The sequence below is a fragment of the Lethenteron reissneri genome, chromosome 31 (assembly GCF_015708825.2).
Source record: "Lethenteron reissneri isolate LAM-NWPU_2019-01 chromosome 31, ASM1570882v1, whole genome shotgun sequence".
Lineage (NCBI taxonomy): Eukaryota > Metazoa > Chordata > Hyperoartia > Petromyzontiformes > Petromyzontidae > Lethenteron > Lethenteron reissneri.
Window position 1 is genome coordinate 5,899,122 of NC_083809.1, and position 18,642 is coordinate 5,917,763.

General features: G+C 46.4%; 1 protein-coding gene across 1 annotated transcript in view; it reads right to left on the minus strand.

The window, feature by feature from the left end:
• The window catches only part of LOC133349709 (carboxy-terminal domain RNA polymerase II polypeptide A small phosphatase 1-like), a 37,315-nt gene that overhangs the window by 10,532 nt on the left and 8,141 nt on the right, over positions 1–18,642 (minus strand). Inside the window, exons 2-6 of the mRNA XM_061563386.1 lie at positions 11,096–11,343; positions 9,363–9,464; positions 3,206–3,262; positions 2,101–2,193; positions 944–1,129 (exon numbers count right to left, since the gene is read on the minus strand). Coding sequence (XP_061419370.1) covers positions 944–1,129; positions 2,101–2,193; positions 3,206–3,262; positions 9,363–9,464; positions 11,096–11,343 — 686 coding nt within the window. The remainder of the gene's footprint in view (positions 1–943; positions 1,130–2,100; positions 2,194–3,205; positions 3,263–9,362; positions 9,465–11,095; positions 11,344–18,642) is intronic.

Consider the following 18,642-nt stretch of genomic DNA (forward strand, 5'->3'; position numbering starts at 1 on the left):
TGCTAATCAGAGGTGCAGTGTTGAGTCTATGGGCAGTGTTGAGTCTACGGGTAGTTTCGATTTAATTTTAGATTTAAAGCTCCCCCCCTCCAACCCAGCTTAAATATACGCCCCAAGCTTGGTGGTGTTTCATTCTTCACCTGAGGACGGCTGCTTGCGTTGTGGCCGAAACGTCGTGAGAATTATTTTATTATGTTTTATTTTTATTATTTTATTACTTCCCTTCTACGTGACTTTACCGAAAGAACCAAGAAGATGAATCTATGGGTAGTGTTGAGTCTATGGGCAGTGTTGAGTCTATGGGCAGTGTTGATTCTATGGGCAGTGTTGAGTCTATGGGCAGTGTTGAGTCTATGGGTAGTGTTGAGTCTATGGGTAGTGTTGAGTCTATGGGCAGTGTTGAGTCTGTGAGCTGTATGTATGGTGAACCTCTTCCGCACTATACGTAGCCAACCGTGCTAACCGGAGGTGTGGGGAAGGACAACAAACTAAACACATAACAACAAGCAGTTCTAAGGAAGTGAGTTTTAAATCTAGATAATTTAAAAGTGCATAACTCCAGTGGCATCCTACTTTAGGAAGGAGGAAGACGTTCCAGACGGCCGCAGAAGCGCATCTGAAAACGCGCAATGCTGTGACCGTCATTGTTTGATAAGGCAGCGCACGAGCCACTCTCACAACTGTACTATTAGGATAAAAAAAAAATTTATTACACTGTGAAGCTGCCGAATTTATTCACTTCCCAGGCGCACAAAATCATTCCGTGCGTGGGAAGGCATCAACACAGGATAAAACAACAAATGTAGGACGATGCCACGCGGCTTTATTCCCACCACAGGTTATAACCGCAAGCTTCCCACTTCTGACACGGCAAAGCTGCATTGATGCCGCGCTTGCTTGCTTGCACGCACGCGAGTGCGAGTGTCCGCAAGTGGGCGATTACCGCGTTGTCAGGGTGGAATATGTAGGAGGCGGGCGAGTTGTCGATGATGATGACTTTGTTGAGCTCCCTGCCCAATCGGCTCAAGTCCTTGACGTAGTTGCCGTGGTGGAACACGCACGACTCGCGGAACAGCCTCGCCCTGAACACCCCCCACTTGTCCAGGAGGTCCGCCACAGGATCAGCGTACTGCAAGCGCGAAGGGCGAGTCATTGACCACAGGATCAGCGTACTGCCAGCGCAAAGGGCGAGTCATTGACCACAGGATCAGCGTAATGCCAGCGCAAAGGGCGAGTCATTGACCACAGGATCAGCGTACTGCCAGCGCGAAGGGCGAGTCATTGACCACAGGATCAGCGTACTGCCAGCGTAAAGGGCGAGTCATTGACCACAGGATCAGCGTACTGCCAGCGCGAAGGGCGAGTCATTGACCACAGGATCAGCGTACTGCCAGCGTAAAGGGCGAGTCATTGACCACAGGATCAGCGTACTGCCAGCGCGAAAGGTGAGTTATTGACCATAGGATCAGCGTACTGCCAGCACAAAGGGCGAGTCATTGACCACAGGATCAGCGTACTGCAAGCGCAAAGGGCGAGTAATTGACCACAGGATCAGCGTACTGCCAGCGCGAAGGGTAAGTTATCAGCAATCATCATCACCGTCATTTATCACTTGAAATTGCACTTCAAACGAGCGTTAAAATAATTCCCCAAGCACCAATGGATTCTATTGCACTGCCCCTCCTCTCGTGCCCACAAGCTGCTTGTTTAGCCAGATCAATTGACAGCAAAAATCATGCAAATTAATGGAATTGTTACATGCCTATTAATTATCCAGGAAAGCCCCACTGAGCCTCAAGAATATTTTTTCACATAGCTCCTGCATTAGGCTGTCAGGCCAATTCCTTTTTCCTGAGTGTTTTGCATATATGGGAGGAAACCGAAGAACCCCAGAGAAAACCCACTAACTTGAAGGGATATCGCGAAAAAAGTCCGCATAGACAAGCTCACAAAGCCACGTTCTCTACTGAAACCTGCTGGCCACCTTGCAGCTGTTGGATTATGGACGTGGGCACACAGATGCGCGCACACACACGCATACCAGAAAAACGTTTTAAAAAACGTTCGTGGCATCCTATGCAACAGGATCTCAAATCTCACCTTGGCAAGGCTGGCAGTGAAGAGCACGCACTCGAACAATTCGCCCATTCGTTTCAAAAACTCATCCACATGAGGGCGCTTCAGTACATAAACCTGCACACCGACGACATGCATGTCACGCCCATGCATAACCAATGACGGCTTCGAGCGAGACCTCAAAATGTTTTACCGCGGGCGGATTACGCCGGGTTGCGCATTAACCGTGCTCATCCTTCCCCCGCACCTCCGATTAGCACGGTTGGCTACGTACGGCGGTGGGAAAGAAATCAAACATCCATAAATAAATATATAACGTGCACACAGAATTTCATCATTCGCTGCTCTTCATTCATCGAGGGCCGGTGGACCTCAGTGTGCCGACGTACCCCCAAACAAGTCGGCAGGCAAACCGTATCGCTTGACGAAACTCCCAGCACAGGAAAGTGAAATGTCGAACACCGCCACCGGACAACGCGCGGTACAATGCAAAGACGTGTCTGGGCCGCTACGCAGCGCGTTCGCGGAAAAACCTACGCTTTAGTAACACAAACGAGACGTTTGGAGGCACAGTCTTCGCCGCGATGGCTGGAAGGTGCGGCGCGCTGCAGAGACGCCGTGAGGTCACGTGACATTATCCGCCGCCTCCTAACCCAAGTAGTCGAGGATAGGCTCTCTGGTAATAAACCAACCTATCCTGGATTACTTGAATCAGGCCACGGCTAGGATGCCAGTACTCGGCGTCTGTAACGGAGGTCTTCGGGTCCTGCCTATCACAGGCGTTCTGATTTTGCGCTCATCATTGCTTTAACTCAATGCAGCGGGTTCTCAAACTGTGGGGCGGGGGTAGGGGGGGTCCCAGGCAGGGGTGGGGGGGCAAAGCCTTTGTTTGGTTCCGTTCCGTCGTTACATCGTTGACTGACAAAATGAGAATATGGTGATGTGTTCAAGATACAATTGTGAAAAAAGATGTTCGCCTCCGATTAGCGCATTTCACACCTCCAATTAGCGCGGTTGGCTGTTGCGAAAGAAGTTCAATAGCATACAACAACATTAAAAGTATAAGGCACAACTTTTTTTCCCAAACAAAAGGTCGTAAAATAAAAGAAACTTGTATGTATTTACTCACCTGATGTATCGTTCCATCAATTTCAACAGGAACTATGAAATCGGCATTGTTGATTGGCTATTGAAAGAAAAGAAAAATGAGGCACAGTCATTAGCAACTTAAAACAAAAGACTTACATTGAAAACAGAAGCAACCGTTCAGCTCAGCACATTTGTGACGCCTTTCAAAATAAAGCGCAGACACCAAGCTGGCGACACACCACTTTTATTCGCCTAAAGGCTTCACTTTGCAATCCGATAGGAAACTAACGCAACGTGCAGCTATCAAACGCGTCATCACAATGCGTGCGCGCGCGTGCAAGCCAATGGGCCGGGCACGTGCGCCAAGGCGCGTGTGACGAAATAAGGACGGGGCGCATTTCAAAATCCGAAACGTTCGGCGGCGCCAACCAGTTGCGAAATTGTAACCAATGCAACCCAGCGTGGTGGTTGGTGGGGGGTGGGAATATTTCGTTATTTTTTTTTTGCTATCAGTCGTGAAAACCGAAGGTTCATTATTAACAAAAGAGGGAACCTCTCCACGTGAATACATTTCTAAATATAGTTATCCGTTCATTTAAATGTCACGTTCTTTTTCCAGTTGCGTACGCATAAGTGCTTGACGGGGGGGGTTTTTTCCCCCTCTCCCTCGCGTGGAGCTCCTTCCGGCGGCAGTGACACGAGCAAAGGAATTCCAGGACTGCACCTTGACCAACAAATAGCTGAACTGCAAACCACGCTCAACCTTTACACCACCTACATTCACATATTCTTACCTGGACACGTCCAGCGAATGCCAGGGTACCGCGGGCAAAAAATCAGAAGGCAATAACAAAGCGATGACTATGCGCGGGTATATTTAAACAAACATTCCTGTTTGCGCCCTGCCATTACGCTATGTAAGCCTGCCCTTTTACAGATTTTGAAACTATAATTTTTTTGCGTGTCCGGAGCAGAGATGGCGTGCACTGTATGGCCAAACAGGGTAAAGGTGCAGCCCTGCAATTGCTGTGCCCACGCCACCGCTGGTTGGAAGGGTCCTCCTCACTAGCGGGAACTCTACACAGCCCCAGTCCATCTAGAGGGTATTCTCGCCTAATCTGTCCACGCTGGCCAGATGTCTTGGAGTGTGGTGGGAGTACACAAACTTTACCCAACCATATATGACCTGCCGATTGACTCAACGGTGGGCGAACCCACTGACACTGCTGGGTGGACAAGAGAGAGAGGTTGGGACGATTTAAGAAACTCGCCACCATCGTTTCAACTAGCGGGAGATCGATATATGAACCGGTGACCTCTGCAAAGTCCGGCGTGCAAACGGTGACACACCACGGCACTGTACGCGGGTTTAAAAATTGTCTCTTTCTATTTATAAACGGCGTGGTGTGTTCACGTCTGATGGCGTGCAATTGTGGGCGCTTATTTTAGCTGAAGGTGGAGCCGCGACTGACTGTAAACGCCACATTCTCCCGTTAGGATCGAAATGGAACGCCACCATTCAGATAGGGTTAACAGGGCCCACACATTTCACGACTCACTTTTTAACAGGGCGTAAGATGGCTACTCAACACGTTCTAACCTTGCCAACCGATTTGCTTTGCCTAATCCTGCGTACTATAGTTATTACAACTCTTTGCTAAGTAAAAAACTGGGTTTCCTACATTGTCTGCCATTTTAGGGTGTTGCTGGACCATACTTCGCCACTATATGGCAGTACATTGAAAGCAATGGCATTAGTAGCATGCATTTAAGAAAAGAAAATTACCATGTTTGTCAATAACTTATTACATGTCTTTAAATGTCACTATTTTAAGAAAAATTATACATAATGTTCACTGTCTTCATGTAATATTACATATTTTATATAGTTTTACATTATGAAGAAAGTGAAAAGTACGAATGTGACTAGTTGATTTGTATTGATGCAGCACAACTGTGTTTAGGTGTGAACTATAGACCACTATAGACAACTTAACATAAAATAAACTATTCAGAATCGTCAACGGTCAAATACATACCTCCTAACGTCCAAACAGCAACTTTGCACGATTTCTTCTCCCGTGTCTTCTTCCTCCATTTCTCAAGGTTACTTTTTTTATTCGTCTACTTCCTAATTTTACCTCCACACCTATGCTCGGCAAAATAAAAACCAGGAAACAGCTGAATAACAATCAACGCTGCCGCTCCCCTTCTTTTATCACACATTCTTAAGGGTGTCCCCCCCCACCCCCCAAGTTGTGACACTTTATTTTTTCGATTTCGAGACTGAAAAACATGTTTTCGCAACGGGCGCGTGCGCGCAACAAACGCGACCGCTTTGCCAATAACGGTGACGTCGAAAGCGTTCTCACAGTCGCGACGGGTGAGAACGAATGCGCTCGCATCAGCCGTGTTCTATCCGCTGCTCGATGAAGCGCTCTCCCCTTCCCCCAAGCCATCGCTGATCTCTCGCGGTTTCCGCAACGCAACGATCCGCCGACGAGAATTTCATTTCGTCGCTCCCGTCTGTGCAGCGGACGTTCCCCTCCCCCCCCCTCCACTGCTCTCGGGCGTTCTTCCTCCTTCGGCTGCGACTCCATCGTTAGTCTCGACCACCGGCCACCGCCCCCCCCCCCCCCCCTTCTAACCGGCGTGTCCTGCCCGCCCAAGCCCACTTACTTTATGAACAAATATTTTTTTAAAGAAGGAAAACATTGCCCCGAAAGGTCATCGGTTGTACGCTTTGCTGTTGAGGACAGATTTTTTTTTTTATAAAGTATTGGGTTTTCTGTTACTTGTCATTTTCTCAACAGTCAATATGATATATTTAATTTGAATTTGTTCCCAAATGTATGAAACTTGTCCATGCCAAGTGTGATTTTCGGCTTTTGCTTTCCCATTTTCTCCGTCAATCCATAGTCATAGTGGGTGATACACAGCTGAAATTTACCGCTCATCAACAAGCAACACTTACAATTGTCCGTGTGAATGAATAAATCCTGAATGAGCTGCCAAAGTGAGTGCTTAAGTTTTAAACTTCGAGTATATCTCACGGAGAGGTCAGGGTACTTGTTGTACGGTTGCGTTCTCAAGCCAGCACTGGATTCATAGTCTGAAATACCATAAAGTTAATCTCAAAATTCATTACTCTTTTCATCACCATCGCGACCACCAAGGTTACATGTTCCAGTGAACATTACCAAAGCCTAACCGACCGACTCAGCCGACCGCATTTGACCGTACGGTGTTCAACCACCGCACTGCAGGTCACCTCACTTATCTATCTCTCTCTCTCTCCATGTCCCTCGCTGCGCTCCACTCTGGAATTGCCTTCCCATCGTTCTTTATCAGAATAAGAATCTTTATTTAGGCTGGAGGAATCCGATGGGCAACGGGGCTCTTTTTTACAGACGTCCATTCCCTTTCCCCCCCCCCCCCACAGCTCTTACAATAATAACCCGGCTCAATTTAAAAAACGAGTCAACCTCTATCTGTTCCAACTCTCACAGTGCTCTGCCTGTTGCGAGCCGCTAGGCGTTCTTGGGCACTTTGGACCTGTGCTCAGCGAACTGTGTTTGAAAAAAATATGTATCAGGTCTGCTTAATGAGTATTTAACGATTCCTCGATGGCAGTACCGGGTTATTTACTGGGTTGCAATTACAGTAATAAAGGGAAACATGAAAGTGAAAATGACACATAATGCAATCGTCATTAAAAAGCAATTTACACCAAACGCATCTTCGTCATACATGCAAAAGAAAGCGTACACCCCATTTGTCAATCCACTGCTGGATGAAGGCCTCCCCAAAGTCGTGCCAGTCATCGAGGTCGTTTGACAATACGTCACCACGCTGGTCAGTTCGGGTTGGTACAGGTTGGCGTTCGGGACCAGTTCAGGTATCACTCGCCCGCTGATTGTTAGCCAGTGCCGGCAAAGGAACGCAGCTCGCCGGCGAGCAAACCGCTTCACCGCGACTCCATCTCCACGACATACAAAACACAGCTTGCCTTTGCAAAGCTTCTAAATGCAACTGCATCTCAAGACGCCGCGGGAGAGACGGGGGGGGCGGCTAAGCGTACCGACAGGGCGTAGCAGAAGGCGGCTGGTAATCGGGAAAGAGGAGGGAGGTTTTTTTTTTCTCTCTTTGAGGAAGGAAAAGGGTGTTTATAAGGAACCGAGGAACGGGGGAGGGGAAGAAGCCTACAGTGTAAACGCGCAGCCCCCTTTTGTTCGCTCACCGCGAGGAAAAACCCCCGCGAGTCACGCGAGCGCGATGGCTATACTTCACCGTGCCGGTGCAGCGTGGGTTGGTTGGTGAAGGCGCGGTGAGGGGGGGGGGGGCATAGATGTAAGAGCACATACGTACAGTGCCCGAGGGCCAGCGGAGTGGTGGTTAGCGCACTGCACTGTAAACTCGGTGAAAAGCAAGTTTTGATTCCTGGCCAAAGTTAACATCTGTGACGAGTGATATCCGAACCGGTCTTGGGTGCCCCCCCCCCGCCTCGACCCCCCGATTCAATAAACACGCAACAGCCAGCGTACTGCAACAGGGCCGTCCCCCTAGAGTGGTGCAGGGCGCGGGAAACAAAAAAATAAATAACACCGGTGCGGACCCAACGGCGTTTTCAAACTAGCTGAGAAGCATTACATCTGACGCGGCGACGTCGAAGCGCGGGAGGGACCCCCAAAGTGCGGGGCCCGGGGCCGTCGCCCCGCATTCGCTGTGTTACCCTAGGGACGGCTCCGTACGGCAGTGAAGTATAGTCAGACGACTCCCCCCGTCACCCCCCCCCCATGACCAACATGGAGTGGCAGACCATCCAGCAGAGGTCCGACAAAGAGGGCTGGCTGTAAGTTATTTTGATAATCAGTGGGCTTAGAGTCAAAACAAAGGAAACATGGAAACAAGTACAATACGCCAATAGTAGCCATGAACAAGAAACAATTCTGTTTTAAAGACCAGTATTCACGCAACTTGAATGGACCCATTATGTCGAGGGAAACAGAGGGTCGTGCAGCAGAAATCCATGCATTGTACTTGTAAGCTCCTAGCATCGACGCTCCCTGACTTCAACAATCCACACTGACCAGCGTTGTGAAGTAGGGTCCACAACGAACCCGTACGGCTTGTCAAGGGGCCCGCCACACAGCAGTGAGCTGACAAAAAGGGGTTGTTTGTGCAAACTGCTGTCCTGCGGGCTCTTGAAGCGAGCAGATGATATTCGACGCATTCGCTGAATATCGCGGCCGAGAAATTTCATTCACATACCCACCAAAAGCGTACGATCACTACAGCACATGAACCGATACATTCTTACTGGTGGATGGCATGTTTTTATCAATGGTAGATGACATGAGTGCCATCATTGTATCAACATCGCAATCAAATCCATATTGACCACAAAAACCAAAGCATCATTTACATTTACTTCCATAACCATTACAATAATTACTACCACCACCACAAGTATCACCACCATCAGAAGCTCCAATTTAAAAATGACCACCAACACAACTTCCCCGATTTCATCACCACCGCCACCAGCACCATAACAGCAACCACCACGACATCACCAAAGCCATGATCAACATTTCCAGCAGCGCTACCATCACCAACACCAATGCAAATTAATCTGACTAATATATCTGCGATTGCTGCCTTGGCAGTGGTGCATAAGCACAGCGAACACAGACTTAACAACTACATCAATAAGTCTGCCCTAAAAGTATAAACAAATAGGTGATCTTCTTGGTTCTTTCGGTAAAGTCACGTAGAAGGGAAATAATAAAATAATAGAAATAAAAGATAATAAAATAATTCTCACGACGTTTCGGCGTTGTGGCCGAAACGTCGTGAGAATTATTTTATTATGTTTCAGTTTTATTATTTTATTTTTTTCCTTCTACGTGACTTTACCGAAAGAACCAAGAAGATGAATCCCTTCAGTCACGAAAGCTTTAAATCGAAATAGGTGATGTGTCAGGCAGTGTCCCGTACTTGACCTACGTGCAATTAAAAAGAACCACTGCCTGACATTGCCTATAATCGTACAACAGCTTCTCTCCTTTTAGGGCAGCGCTATTGGCGAACGTGTTGGGGGCTGTTCATGCTCTTAAATCCGAGTTGTTGTTGTTTAAAAAAAAAACTGCTTCTTACCGTGAAGCTAGGGAATGTCAGGGCGGTAAACGTCTCACCTTGAAGGAACTGTGAACCAGCGTCTCGTCAAGGTCGATCACCACGCAGATCCGACCGGCGTCGCCCGGCCGCACTTCGCTCAGGAGGTACTTACTGGTCGGCTGCGTTTGCGTTTGGACATTGAGAGAAACAAAAGCAAGCAGGACGTTACTAACAGGAAAGAGTTGTTGTGTTTTTTGTTGTCGCTGGTTTTTTTTTTTGGGTGTTTTCTTACGAGCGTGCAATTTTAGGGAAGAAAGCGTAGCTGCTTCTAGTGATGGTTCCGGTTGATTCCCTGACGCAGCATTCTGATTGGAGGGGAGCTGCCTGCCATTTTGTTTTTATACCAAATCCCATAAAAAGCCAATGATCTTATCAAAGCATACAATAGTGACAAATTATAAATTGTATGCACATAGCCAACATGGTATGTTTTCTTTTAAACCGTAAACTCAAGATAATTGTAATGTCGGTGCCCGGGTGGCTCAGACATCGTCAAGAACGCCAAGTTGGCCCGGCTGAGATCCCGAGTTTGGCAGCCAGGCGCAGCTGTCTGTGATTAAACCAGATTCTCGGGTGTCATGGAGTTGTGATGGTCTCAGCTCGGTGACCAATGACCGCACACACAAAAAAACGAATCGCATTACATTAGCTTTTTCACTTCACGTGACAAAATTCTAGTTCTGAGACTTTTAAAAATAATTGTGACTGTTACGGGTAAACATTTTCTTGAAGCGTGTTTAATTTCTTGTCCTTCCCCCGCACCTCTGATTAGCATGGTTGGCCACGTACGGTGCGGGGAAAGTGCTGCCCCCTAATTTGTGCACCAGCGTTCACTTGGAGGGATATGAGAAGTAGTTCCCCGATACCTATCTTTTAGGGCCGCTTTCCAACTCGAGTAGGTCTGACATGTTCTTTAGCTCCGTGACCCACCTGGCTACAGCTTACGATGAATATTTACTGGGAGCATATCACCACCGATCAGCGGCTACACCCAGATAAACATTTCAGACAGGAGAAAATTGCTTCCTTATGAAGAGTACTTGAGTCAGAAATAAGTTTCATTTCAAGCCATGTGGTCATTTTATGCCAAAACGGACATACATATTACATGTATCCAAACATAAATATACCTCAAGATGTAAAATTTACAATGTTAGATTTATGATTTTTTTTATCAAAAATGGTCGAGGATGTATAACGTTGTAAGGCGGAAGGGTGGGGCATTTGCCCCTTCCCCCCTTTCCACCCCCATGCCCCTCCCCCCCCTGCCACCCCCACCCCCCAACAAGTGTACCTCTGTACCACCGACGTTCCAGCTTCAGTCCCATCAACATGCTCACAGAGTCGCAACAAAAACTGGCAAGTCTTTTCCCCACCTGTAATAACGACTTCTCCTACAACGTCGACGGAAGAGCACGGAAGGGAATCCCCGCGACCGCGTTGTGAAACGTGCCCCTGCCCAAACCTGGGCGCCACGGTGGCGAGATGTTAACTACCTCGCCTGGTACACAGGAGGTCGTGGGTTTTATCCCGACCACGACGCCTGTATATTTGGATTTTGCATCTCTCTCTACCCGTGGTCGCGTAGATTTTTCTCCGGGTCCTCCGGTTTTTCCCTCCACAGTTAAGAATCAACGTGCGTTTACATTATTTGGCTACGAACACATTTCCACGTGAGCCACTTTCGTTGGGCCATCATTGGTGGCCTTACCTGGTAAAATAAAATAGAAAATAGTTCAATAGGTTTTACCTCGTACGACGACGCTCTCGCGATGGACCCGTTCTCGTCGAGCAACCCGGCGCCGGAGCCCAAGCTGTTGCCCGTGCCGGGCCCAACGCCGGCCCCATTGGCCGGCGCATCCCTCCGCTCGGGGCTCTCGGTGTGCCGCAGGCAGCAGAGCAGCGAGCGGAAGATCCCGCGTCCGCGAGGCTTCTTCTTGCCCGAGCCGCCGCGGGAAGGCTGCTGTTGCTGCTGCTGCGGCAGCTGCTGCACGCTCACTGTGTGCAAAAGGGAGAGCGAGAGAGACAAAGGGGGTGGGGGGGGAGACACGTTTAGTTTGTTGTCCATCCCCCTCCTCCCGCCTGTCCCTGCACGCATCACTCATTAGCACGGTTGGTTACGCACGGTGCGAAAGAAGTACAACATACATATACATGCGAGTTTTTAACGTGCACACAAGTTTCATCATTCGCTGGGTCCTCACTCATCGAGGGCCGGTGGACTTCAGTGAGCTCACGTGCCCCCAAACAAGTCGACAGGCAAACCGATCAGCTGACGAAGTTCAACAGACGTGCGTGCGTGCGAACGAGAAGCGAGCGAGGATGAATTCCTTGCGCTCGATCACACGCAGTTGTGACACAAACACAGTGAGGGGCCTACAAGACAGGGAAATGGAGTACAGTAACGTCGTGACTCGCTGCATCAGTTACCGGCAGTAAATAAAACACGTTAACTTGTATTTATAACTAAACGTCTATTAATACGTACCCCTTCGACAATCTTGAGACGTTTAAGGAAGTAAGATTTCAAAAACAAAACTAAATTTAGTAATGGACATGGAAGTGCCAAGATGGCTCAGCAGCCACGGCCGAGTCAGCTGCATGACCACAATCCAGGATCGTGATTCAATTCAAGAGTAAATTATTTCTCTCTCGTTTGTTCCTTCTCCTTTGCACTGTTCATCTAATTCGCTGTGCATTGTCTGTTGCTTCATTTATTCCATTTGCTTAAAAGGTAACATTTACATGTAATTCCAAACATTATGAATAATAGATTTTAAGACGCGCAGTCGGCGCTTGTATTGTGAGCTGAACAATTGATTTTCATTTATTATTATTATATGAGTTGTCTGAGCTCCGTATGGCTTTTCAATTTTTACACAATTTCAGAAATGTACTTATTTTTTACATCATTCTTTAAATATATTCAGAGTAGAACTCCTCTCACCTGCAATGATGTGGAGTCATTCTGTGACGAACATGCACATTTTTGGATACGTTTCATTTGAATTTATGCCCATAAAAAACACCTGTTACGCGCCACGATTGCAGGCTGTACGCACTCCCATGTAAGACACCTTTCACAAACACAGAACTCATGAGAACTATGACTGGCGATGATCACGAGGTTACTTACTTTTTCGAACACCGAAAACAAACTTCTCTCGGGATGACAATGACGACGTTAACGATGGTCAGCGGACGGGAAGTTTTGCGGCGATGTGGTGCATCCCCCGCATCGGTTCGTACGTAACAGACAATGCACGCGGCTTTGTTTAACTCCAGAGGGGCATCTCCCCAGCGTCTCCTAGTAGCCGCCGCAAGGGCATAACCTCACTCACGTGATACCCAGGGGCCATCCATTGTGTACGTACACAAAAATCTGTCAAAACTTGACCCCTCTCCCCCTCCCTGTAGGCACGCGTACTTTTTACACCCCCCCCCCTGCGTACGTACGTTTGAAGCACCCCCCCCCCCCCGAATCCTATAGAACGGCCGATATTTAATCCACACAAAAACCATCAAGGATTCATAATATTCACGTGTTTAAGCAAACAGATAGTCCACCGCCGGCTGCATTATTATCGAGGCTTCACCGTCCCCCCCCCCCCCCGCCGTTTCCTATGCGTACAGACATTGTCAGTAGACCTCCCAAAACGCAAGCGTACGCATTTGGGTTACCCCCCTCCCCGCTTCCCTCCATCCATATGTACTAATTGGATGGCGCCCTACCGGTCCACAATAAACAATTAAAATAATCACGAGCCACACTGCAACCAGCCCATTTTACCTTATCAGTACTTGGCCGATATCAGACGAGAGCTAAAACGCTTCTGCAATCTGCATTACTATGGGGCAGGTGAAACTTGTGAAATGTACATTGTAAATAAAGATGTGGTATATGAAGATGTGCTGCAGTACATATTCATTCACGGCGGTTGACACATAGAGCACGTTCCTTAAAATCCACCCCCGCCCCCTCATCCTTCTTGTGTTTGGGCGCCACAGTGACGAGATGACAACTACCTCGCGTGGTATACAGGAGGTTGTGGGTTCCATCCCGAACCTGACACCTGTATATATTTGGAGTTTGCATGTCTCTCTCCCCGTGGTCGTGTGGATTTTCCCACATTTATAAACATGCATTGAGATTATTTAGATCAGTTTTGGTGCTATTAATGTCGAAATGATGGGCCACTTTGTTGAGATATCAATTGTGGCTAGGTCGCTTATGAAAAAGAAAATACTAAATTAAAAATTTTTAAATTGTAAAAAAAAATGTGGGCACACTTAACCCTCCCAAAACATCTGGCCAACATGGAAAAGTAGGCCAAATATTAACCCTTCCAAGACATCTGTCCAACATGGAAGAGTAGGCCAAATACCTTCCACTAAAAGGGCTCTATATAGCCCCCCCCCCCCCCCCGGTGGAGGCCCTTCTACCAGCAAGTGGCACGAGCAAGTTATCGCAGGGCTGCACCGACACATTTTATTGTGCACTTGGGTATTGTGTGTCATTGTCAAAATGCAAGGCTTGATCAGTCATCTGGGGGTTATCATTTATATGAACAGGTCATATTATATCGAACAAGCCCGTTTAATGTATTACTGATACCATAAGTTACGATTTATCCACTGCTGGATAGAGCCCCCCCCCCCCCCATGCCGTCACCATCCCCACATGGTCACGCGATGCCACATTCCATCAAGCCCAATGGGGCGGACAACCAGCGGCTCCGAAACCGCATGCGGTGGCTCTTCAAGGGCCGCTTCATCGTGAGACGTGATTTATTTATTCAAGACCACCAATATCACCTCGTATTCACCAAGCGGTACATCGCGGGCCGTTAAATGTTGAGGTTTTTTTTTTATTCGTTACCGAATTCGCAAAAAATTAACCCGTAAAAACAAAGTTTTTCACTATAAATCCTTTATATGCGTGGCGGCTAGAGTCCTCTCGTACTCTGGCTTGAGATGGCTGCCACCTATGGGTCAGATGATTGTCTGCCAGCATTAAGCAATTGGTAATACATTTTTTTTCGCTAAACAGTGTAAAATTTTGGAAAAACATTTTCACGAAAATTTATTGTCACGCACAACGAGTCTGTGTGGAAAATGTCAGCTCGATTGGATCACGGGAAGTGGGTTAAAAAACGACCGAAAGATTTGCACGGTCGTAAGCAAGCAAGCATGCAAGCAAGCAAGCAAGCGAACTTAATATAAAGGATTTAAAAAGTGGCTCTTCTTAGTTTTGTTGCCGACCCCTGATCTAGCCCCTTGCGCACGAGCTGACCTCACCGCTCCATCTGTATACGAATTTGATACTTTGGGTATTGTCACCAACCCACACTTACCAGTGTGCTGAAGTACTCTCACTGTCCCAACCACACCACACCATACGTCCCCCAATGGTGGTGCAGTCTAAACCACTGACAACATATTTAACATACCCTTTGGTTTTGATTTAAAGCTTTCGTGACTGCAGGGATTCATACTCTTGGTTCTTTCGGTAAAGTCACGTAGAAGGGAAATAATACAATAATAAACACAATTTTTTTTCCCTTCTACGTGACTTTACCGAAAGAACCAAGAATATGAATCCCTAAAAATATTTTTTCTTATATTTCTATTATTTTATTAGAACCAAGAATATACTATTTTTGGTTCTTTCGGTAAAGTCACGTAGGTATAAAATAAAATAAATCACGACGTTTCGGGCACAACACAAGCGTCCAACAGCAGGTGGGAAAACATGCTTTCATCAGGTGGAAAAGCATGTTTTCCCACCCAAAACGTCGTGATTTATTTTATACCTACGTGACTTTACCGAAAGAACCAAAAACTATGGATTCCTGCAGCCACGAAAGCTTCAAATCAACATATTTAACTTTACGCTTTGGAAATTTGTTGTGCGCTGCGTTTTGTTTAACATTCCAACCACTGGGGGTATCCTGCGCTCTTCCATTTCCCGATGCCTCTCGCTCGCGTTCTCCACGTGGAAAACGGAAATCCATTTACAGGCACCCCAAACATACTTCTCATGTCCTTCTTACCTTGTGAACGCGATGGCTCCATAGTTTACAGAGTAAAAGTGTTAACACATATTGTTGGTTCTTTCGGTAAAGTCACGTAGAAGGGAAATAATAAAATAAATATAATAAAACATTATTTAAAAAATATTTTATTATTTCCCTTCTACAAGGACTTTACCGAAAGAATCAAGAATATGAATCCCTGCAGTCACGAAAGCTTTAAATCGAAATGTAAGTGTTAACACGTTGAATAAGCGGATTGCGAGATGTGTAGACGTTTTGAAATCAAATCCTTTATATTAAGTTCGCTTGCTTGCGTGCTTGCGTGCTTGCTTGCTTACGACCGTGCAAATCTTTCGGTAGTTTTTTAACCCACTTCCCGTGATCCAATCGAGCTGATATTTTCCACACAGACTCGTTGTGCGTGACAATTAATTTTCGTGAAAATTTTTTTCCAAAATTTTACACTGTTTAGGGAAAACAAATTAAATATTTAATTACCAATTGCTTAATACTGGCAGACAATCATCTGACCTGTAGGTGGCAGCCATCTCAAGCCAGAGGACGAGAGGAATCTAGCCTTCACGCATATAAAGGATTTATAGTGAAAAACTTTGTTTTTACGGGTTAATTTTTTTCTATACTCCTTCATTATTTTACTGCGGCGTCCATAAATTCATCGCCCTGCATTACCTGGCTTCTCAACTTCAAGTGGCCTTCATAAATTCCACATGCATTCATACAATCATTTCACCGTAAGCAGATTCATGTATTCCCCCATATTCTCTAAAGGGCATTTAAGGAAAAAAACATTTACCACAGTTCCTTAAGCAGAGGAGGGGGGGGGCATCATGTATATTAATCAATCGCTCGCGATACCATCCTTGGAAAAGTGCGAGGATGAATGTAGCTCATTGTTGATTTATGAAAATGTTATGGAAATATATTCCCTTGAGGCCACTTGGTCAGAAAGGCGTTTGACGACGCAAAAGAGCCAAAAACAAGTGAGATACAGTGAGATACAGCCTACAACAACATAGAAAGACTACACAGAGACAGACAATACAAATAGAACAGACTGTACAACAACACAAAACGTGGAAACAGCACACAAAGGGGACAACCGAAACACAGTGCAGAAGTTCAGGCCCATGAACTCAATCATCTGGAATTCGCCCAATCTTGTCAGACCTTGGAACCTCAGCAGGAAGGATATTCTAGCCCGGATAACGCATGGATAACCTTCCATACAGTTACCAAAGCTATGACAGGTTTTTATTGGCTAAAGATTACAGGGCTGCATGGAGGGCAGTGCAAGAAAAATACATTGCACTGTACTTCTATGGTGCCACCTTAATGATCCCAACCTGCACCAAACGGCACCGACTGTTGTGGTGAAGTAGAGTCTAATACGTCCCTCTGTCACCTGCCTGGTGTGGTGAGCCAATCATTCATGAAGCAGTGGACTGACTGTACAGAGATACAAAGAACAGACAGTTTAGCGAGGGCTTATATGCCTGGTTAAGACATTATGTGAACCAAGCAAGGTGATGATAAAATTATCATCACCAGCCATGGTCTATTAACTGCTGGTCGAAGGCTTCCCCAACTGGCAAAGTAAAAGACCCGGTCCCCTTTGGGTTAAACCCAAGTGGTGTCACGCCACAAATGTGTATTTCAAAAAGCACCAATCACAAAGCACAACTTTTGTCAAATTCAAACGACAGCAGCTGAGTTTGTATGGCGGCACAGAGGTCAGGGTCCGGAGCGAGCGCCAACGAGGGTTATCAATGACTGCACCTAAAACATAATTCGCATTACACCATTGGAACCTCATTTGCCAGTAGCAAAATATGATAATTGTTTTTTTACCCTTTTATCTGGCAACAAAACGGACACCTTTTTTTTACAAGGAGTCATGTTTGCATTGACCACAATACCTGCAGTCAGAATGCACCTTTTGGCGTCATCTGGTCCAACACCATGTGAGACTAGGCTCTAAGGATAGCTGTCTCGGGTGTGGACCAAACAATTTCAAGGACAGTGCATACATTATCAGAGTTGTGTTTTTTGTTTGAATTCCGACTGCAGGTATTGTGGTCAATGCAAACATGACTCCTTGTAAAAAAAGGTGTCAGTTTTATTGCCAGATAAAAGGGTAATAAACCAATTATAGTAATTCGCATTACATTTGTTTTCCACTTAACTTGGCATCTTCCCACAATGAGACTTTTAAAGCTTACCCCCAGAATGAGATGAACAATATTTAAAAGGACGTTAAAAGTTGTGCCCCTACGGTGGCTAACGAGCAGCTTCTAAAAATGAGAAAAACTCTACATCTGCGATGTCATCATCTGGGAAAGATTCCCATTACAAAGCTGACGGCATTACGTAGCTGCAGGTTTTAAATTGGGGGGGGGGGGGGGTGAAACAAAACACGACAAAACAGTGGAGGTTTTCTTGCACGTACTTTTGACACTTAAAACATTCTTTAGAGTACTTGAAGATGGGCTAAGTTCAATGTGAAACAGTGTCTCTGTACTACGACCTTTGCGCACAGAGGTACATAACGTTCCCCCGACACCCACCGACACCAAGCCGTCCATTGCCAAGCTCGGCATCGTTAACGCCCGTGACCAATTCGCCATGAATGTTGGCACTTGTAATTGGGCAACCAGCCTGAGTATACCAGGTGTTATAGGTTAAAGCTGCCATGTTAATTCTGCCAGTTAAGACATTCACTCTTGAATCCATCTGTACAGAACTTTTGAGTGTTAACCGTTCGTAGTGTGTTTTATATGATTTTTAGGGGCTCCAATTTACATCACAATGCAGGACCCTTCTGAAGTAGGGCTGTTGAGACTATATTGGGCTTCTCTCAACGGGCAAATAGATTACATCACTGTGCACTGTTTGGCTACAATTTGACAATTTAAACATTTGTGGCACAAAGGCCACGGCGTGCAGTTACGATGAAAATTATAGCCAAAAACGTCACGTCAACATTTCTGCCTTACTCCATTTGGAATTGAAAGCAAACCGCTGTATCTCAATTGTTTTATTAGTGTCACATCCGCTTTATGTTAGAGAATGACCCCCAGAAGTAGATACCGCAGCGATATCTCCGAGATCCCTCCACGAGACCCTCTGCTCTCCATGGCAGGGGGCAAGCCCTGTTCCACCGGCCCTTTTACAGTTTTATTTGTCCCATGAACAGTCAGACTGAGATATTTTTTTCTATTCTCAAAGGTGGAATTTAGCCAAA